The 6,721-nt window shown below is 35.7% G+C and overlaps 2 protein-coding genes across 2 annotated transcripts; one reads left to right on the forward strand and one right to left on the reverse strand.

The window, feature by feature from the left end:
- Nucleotides 1-1,417: 1,417 nt before the first annotated feature.
- LOC140829577 (uncharacterized) lies at nt 1,418-4,376 on the forward strand. The gene is made up of 6 exons (XM_073192890.1): nt 1,418-1,491; nt 1,564-1,616; nt 1,710-1,750; nt 1,919-2,031; nt 3,041-3,310; nt 3,637-4,376. Exons 1-6 carry the CDS (start codon nt 1,418-1,420, stop codon nt 4,190-4,192), a joined length of 1,107 nt encoding a protein of 368 aa, XP_073048991.1. The 3' UTR covers nt 4,193-4,376.
- Nucleotides 4,377-4,547: 171 nt separating this feature from the next.
- LOC140830410 (probable galacturonosyltransferase-like 4) lies at nt 4,548-6,209 on the reverse strand. The gene is made up of 2 exons (XM_073193682.1): nt 4,891-6,209; nt 4,548-4,781 (listed from the first exon to the last, which is right to left on the reverse strand). The coding sequence occupies exon 1, from the start codon at nt 6,045-6,047 to the stop codon at nt 4,998-5,000; it is 1,050 nt and encodes a 349-aa protein (XP_073049783.1). The 5' UTR covers nt 6,048-6,209; the 3' UTR covers nt 4,548-4,781; nt 4,891-4,997.
- Between the last annotated feature and the right edge of the window lie 512 nt (nt 6,210-6,721).

The following is a 6,721-nucleotide window of genomic DNA, read 5'->3' on the forward strand; positions in this document are numbered from 1 at the left end:
TAGCAAGAATAATTTCATGTATCACTTAGAATAGCCATTCTAATTCAAACTATTAGAACTTCCAGTCGGAAAAGATATGGAAATAGAATGTTTTCATTTGGTACTCTCCGACCCCTTTGACTCAACCATGACAAAAAATGTTCTCTAGATTAACTAAATATCCGATTGCTCTCTGACTACTTGAACCTTATTATTTCAAGTAATCTATTTTTTGGCTGTTTACTTTTAACAATATATTAATATTTGACCGAGCTCGAAATTTTTTGAATTACAAACATCTTGAAACTCCAAGTATGTGTTTAATTTAAGTTTTATAATGGTAAATAATAAAAATAAAGCCAAGATTTAATTTAACTAATCCAAAATAGATGAGACTCACCCAAGTGTGTTTTTTCAGTCCTGAGATCTACATAATTTTGAAGCCCTGTTATGTTCATACTTTTTTCTCCCGCAAAATCGACTGGTTTACCCTTATCTATAGGGGTGAGCAAGATTTCGGTTAAACTGAATTAACCGACCGAACCGAGTCAATTTGGAAATTCGGTTTGGTTATTTCGGAAATTCGGTTTTCAAATTTAAAAAATTCGGTTATAACGGTTAATTCGATTCGGTTACGGTTTTCAAAATTTTGATATCGGTTAACCGAATTAATCGATGTAATAAATACTATTATTTAATAATTTTTTATTATTTATCAATTTTTATATATTTTTTAATTTTTATTTTTTAATTTTAAAATCGATAGAATATGAATTAATTGTGTTCGAACAAAACTTATACATTTGTGATGTGTGTGATTTTATGTTTTTATGCATTTGTGTAGATTGTAGTATTCAAGAAAAATTACATATCTATACTTTCTATACAGTGTGAGGACCTCATAGTAACTACCTAGAGAGGAGACCGACTTTTTTTTCTACTTTTACCCTTATATGATACTAATATCACACTTTTGTTTTTTGTTTTTTTTATTTCAACACACACTTTTATTTTTATTTTTTTTATTTCAACCATTAAATATAAATTTAGTCCCTCCAAAATTTGTCAAATTTTACTTTAGTACATCGATAATAATAAAAAAATTGTAAACACACACAACGTGTGCACATAGTAACTAGTATATAAATAAAGTTAAATCACAATTTTTTAAAAAAAAATCTAATCCGTCAATTCGGTTCGATTTTCATTGAAAAATAATCGGATCGATTGATTTATAGAAAAATAATTCGGTCGGTCCGTTTAACCGACCGAATGCTCGCCCACTAACTCTCTGTAGTTGCTATTCATCACTTATTGCTGCCCAAGCACACTAATTTTTTGATTAGATTATTCGTTTCTGGTTCTTTGCTGAAATTGAAATGGAGATTGTGATTGGTTTGTGAAAAGCCAAGTCCTTTCACTCCATTCTTAGTCGAAAATGGTTCCAGTTGGAGGAATCGCTTGCTGCTTCAGTGCGGCGGCTATTTACCTTCTGGGCAGGAGCAGCGGAAGGTCAGTGATGCTTTTACGAATTTTTTCTTGTGTCTATCGAAAAGTGTTTGATTAGGTTTTCTTAATTCATAGGGATGCTGATGTTTTGAAGTCGGTAATTCGAGTTGATCGATTGAAGGATCTGGGTTAGTGGGATATTTTTTTTTTGTTTTTGTTTTATCATATGGAGTATATTGAATGTGATTGCTTATGTTGGAACTCATTTATTGTGATTTAAGGATTATGCTCAGCGATATTTTATTGCACAGAGTTTAACCAAGTATAGAACTCTGTCAGCTAATACTTTTTACTCTGTCAATATTAAAATTAAGCTGTTTCTGAGTTTCGAAAAAAATACACATGGGTAATAGGAATGAATATATGTAACTGTATATTGATTAAAATTGTTTGCATGTCTACAAATATTTGGATATATTCTCTTTCTCAGGCTGTTAAGGATGACATTGGAGCGATTCGGATTCAGAGACCCCATAAAGGCCCCTTTTATGTGTTTGATAAACCAATTGATGAGCTCATTGCAAATCTTGGGAAGTGGTCAAGGTGTAGTTGTCTCTCAATTTTTCTTTCCATACACAACTATTTTATAAATTACAAGTGTCCAGTTCTACTGCAAAACAAGTTCAAAGGATCTTTACATTTTCACAAAATGACTTAACTTTTTCTTGGTGGTTTTTTGTGTTCAACTTTCAATGTATTAAATGTATGATGTTGGTGTTATTCAAATACCATCAAATAAAGTGACTACATATTTATTCTATCTTCGAATGTCCAGCAGTGCCTGTTGAACACTAGTTTGCAATGGGGGATCACAATTTTACATCGCGAGATACTGAGATTCGTATTTTTCCTTCAGGTGGTACAAAGATATAGCTCATGCCCCGTTAGAAAAAAGTTGCTAAAAGAGGCAACCAATTCTAAATTGCTAAACGATTCCCCAAAAAACTGATGATTTGAAACAAGGGATGTTCTCTCACATAAAACTAAATTCTAAGTTGTACTGTTAATATTCCAAAAATCGTATGTTTTTACATACAAAATAAAGTAAATTTCGCTTCTCAACTAAATTCGTGTGTTCATTGTGTTTGGATTTTCTACATTTTTCCTATGATAGGTGTTGAGGTGTTGGCTGCTAAACATTCACTCAGTGACAGAAGTTTCTAGTAGTTGAGTTTGAAGGTGCATGGAGTGTGATCAAGTCCAATAGAAAGTTAGATTATGGGATTGAGTTTGTTTAAATCATGCTTTTCCTTAAGATGCGAATCACAATTTTCTTGTCGACGTGACATACCAATCAACTCTACTACATGTTACATAGCAATCAGAAGTTCTTGGTTTCAATATTAGTCTTAGATGATGTTTGCAGTCCAAACAAAGTTTAAAAACAATTTAAACGAAATCGTCGCTTATAGGAAATAATACAGTTAATCGCTTGGTTCATGAGGTGATTAAACGCATAATATGAGGATGATAAATCAATATATCTCTTGTAGAACTTGAACCAAGCATTGTACAATGCTACGATGAATAATCAAGACTCCACATCAAACAGGAATAATTTTTATAAAGATTGGAGTGTGAACAGGAAACAGAGGGAGGTCTCTTTCTACTGTAATAGAAGATGCTTGGCCAAGGGATGGAGCATGTTTCAAGAAAACCACGAGTCAAATTCCCTTTTGTCACGGTTTGATGTAATCTCAGGTGACGTTATTTATTCCTTCTGGATGTCTCATACTTTTGACTATTTTAGGGAACTAACCAATGGGAGCATGAAAGCAACAACCTATAAAAAAAAAGATGCCATTTGCCAGAATTCACAAATGTACGTATCATGGTAATTATATTTTGGAATAACATATAATAGATTTCTATTTACTTTTAGACACGTTTTTTTTTAATTTAACAACGATAAAATTATAAAATATATAGAGGATATTCTTTATACTTTTAGGTTAGCTCCATATGAAAGAATGGAATCATATGTTCTGAGCTTTTTGCTGATAAAGAGTGCTGGATATATAATGCTTCATATGACGATAAAAACCATCAAACTCAAAGCATATCCTTTTTCATTTTTTTCACTTCTTAGCAACATCAGAAAATGCAGAAAACGGATGCCAATCTCAAGCCTCCTACCATCTGCCGCAGATTCGTCAACTTAATGTTGAGTAGGTCACTTCGTTCCGCCCCTTCTCGCCCCGTTCCTGTTGAAAATGGTTCGTCTATGCACGAAGAGAGTTCGTTTAAGTCGATCAATAAGACGTTGAGTTCTGATCTTGTGGTTGAATTTAGGCATGCTGATTTAGAAGGCAGTAAGGCTTCAGTCCATGCTTCTAAGAAAGGTGACCTCATTTTGGGCAATGAAAGAACCATAATACGCAAGATACCGAATGAAAAAGCAGAGGGGCTAAGTCAGTCACCTCGGAAGAAAGATGGTTTTCAAATACTGCAGAAAACAGGGGGAAAATATCAAGAAAAAGAGCTGCAAGATCTGGAAATCCTTAAAGGGACAGATGCTCGATTCAAAAGTTTGAAAACGAGCAACCCGGCGCAAGAAAGTGTCGATCTTTCAGCTGGTCAAGCCATGAAACAGAAACACTGGCTTCTGCTGAGAGAGGATTCCAAGATAAACGAGAAGTCGGCCGAATTCATCGAAACTAGGAGGGAAGCTATGAGGAAAACTCAACTCCTTGACAACAATTAGTCTTGAGTTGAGTTGTTCATTATATGCCACTGGTCATGGGTGAATAATGTCAAATTTCTCTGTTACATTATACAAACGCACTCGTTCTGCGAAAGTTTTCTTCCTATGTTTAGCATGTGTGTCTTCATTTATGCTAATAATACGACACGTTTGAATTTGCAATGTTACCAAACCAAAAATTGTGCTTTATTAGCCCGTTCGCGTAACAATTGATTAAACTCTCTCATGTTTGAAAGAATTTTCCAGTCGATATAGAATACGTAGGCATCTGAAATAGTACCTAGAAATATGAATGACATTTCTACGAATAAATTGGACAAAATCTCTAAAAGTAGATAAAAAACAAGGCATAAGTACAAATTTGAAATGTGATTTCACGTCATAAAATTACAAAAAACTAAACGTATTTTAAAATAAAAGAGAAATAAATGAACGAACAATTAGTTTGATAAGAGGGGGTCAAAATTCAACTGATTTTGAGTGGATTATAAAGCTGTGAGTGTGTGCAATATTCAGCAAATCATCAGCCAATTCTACTGTCAAAATTTGTCAATCTTTTCTCCAACTGAAAATCTTCCACTGTATCCTTCTGCTATCCCTCGAAATAACGGAAAGAAGCGAAAAAACAAGAATGGTTTCTGTCTTATTCAAAGTCAATAAAAAAAGGAAAAAGAAAAGGAAAAGTGAGAGAATTCTACCTTTCCCCCTTGTTGTCCTAAAACATCAACCCCCGTCAGTCATTCCAATGGTATGTTTTCAAATCCCAAGAGCTTGAATGTACACATACGATGAAAACAACTGACCTTCACTCTTCAAAAGAATGCTTAGACGAGCGATAAAGATCGTAAGGAGCCCACAAATGATCAACATTGCAAGGCTTTCTTGAATCAAGCCTCAACCATGGCTTCCCCTTTCCACTCCAATGGAGTAGACTTATAGGGCCAGGGTGCAATCCTCTGCATTTTCCTTCGATATTATCACCCCCTAAGCCATGTTGATTCCACCTATGCTCAATCGGCTCGATATTTCCAGCCAAAACGAGCAAGAAAGGTGGCAAAGAACCTAAGTGATATATTCTCTTATGTTTCTGCACAACCATCCATTCCTCAACTCTTTGGCTATAGTTCCCCTGTCTCCATTTCTCCACATCCAGAACCATCACCCCGGTGTTGAAATAGCAAGGTTTTCGTCCCTCAAATGTTCTCGACAACTCGGGGCACAACCAAAAGGCCTCGGTGAAGTAATTAGTTAAGTTTGCATGGCAATATTCGGGTGCAGCCAGGACTTTTCCCTTCAAATCCACAGCCCATAGTTTCGAAACATCATCCACCATCACAAGATCAGAATCAAGATAGATCAAACGCTTAACTTCTTGTGGCAATATATCAGCAACATAGATTCTTGCATAGTTTAAAGGCTGGTCTAATGCTTGGCGAATGGACTTGGAAATCAACCCCCGTATCCTTGTCGTGTCGAAGCCATAAACCTTGAAATTAAGGTAGGGGAATGTCGTTTTAATGCTGGATAAAACCTCAGGCTCATGCCTCACCCAAAGAAAATGGAAAACAACACTTTCGGGGCAGGTAGAATGCTGTAGGATTGAAAAAACCGCAGCCATGGTTCCACGGAGGTAGTTTGAATCAAGGGTCATGGCTACATGGATGATGGAGTTATCAGAAGCGCAGGTTTCGCCATTGCGGAAGGCTTGGGCTTCCCGGAAAATCAAAGGGGTGTCTAGCTTCTGGATGGTGGAGTGGCGGTGGTTGACAGTCGCCGTGGCGGAAGCAGGGTGTTGGAGGAGGAGGAGAAGGAGAAGCAGGAGGCCCACGGAAGAGAATCTCCTGAAGAAGGCCATCCTGCGGTTATGTAAATGAGGAAAAAAAGGCAGCCATTGGAGGCTGGTAAAGAGACGGGTTTTGGAGACGTGGTTAGAAAAACGAGCGATGGATACATAAATTGAATGGGGAAATACGGAAGGAGAGAAGTCGGCGGGATTCTTTCATTGATAGGAAGGGAAGGATACTCGGAGGATGCATGCCTATATAGGAACTTCAAAATGACAGGAGGAGTACGGATACAATATATAACATAATTATAATATATTAGGAAATACATACATCTGAAGGGGTGGTGGACAATGCATGCATGCATCATATTTTCAAAATTTATTGAGTGGATGAATAATAACTTGATTTCATTGTGTAAAACTCCAACCGGAATGGCGGAAGTACAATTTTTTTAAAAAATTATAATTTTAGCTGACATAATTCCAATTGAATTAAAATAGTGGTGTGGTGAGTAATTACTGACAGAGAAAATTATTGTCAATAAATCCACTTTTGTCTTTTATTTTAAAAATACTTCTCTTCTATATATTGAAATGTATAGGAAATGGCTAATTTATTTTATTTTTTAAAAAAAAACACACATAGTGAGGCTTTTTTAAAAAGACAAAAATTTGTGTGAGACGGTCTCACGGGTCGTATCTGTGAAACGGATCTCTTATTTGGGTCACCCATGCAAAAGTAT

The sequence above is a fragment of the Primulina eburnea genome, chromosome 4, assembly GCF_022965805.1.
Source record: "Primulina eburnea isolate SZY01 chromosome 4, ASM2296580v1, whole genome shotgun sequence".
In the NCBI taxonomy this organism is placed as follows: Eukaryota; Viridiplantae; Streptophyta; class Magnoliopsida; order Lamiales; family Gesneriaceae; genus Primulina; species Primulina eburnea.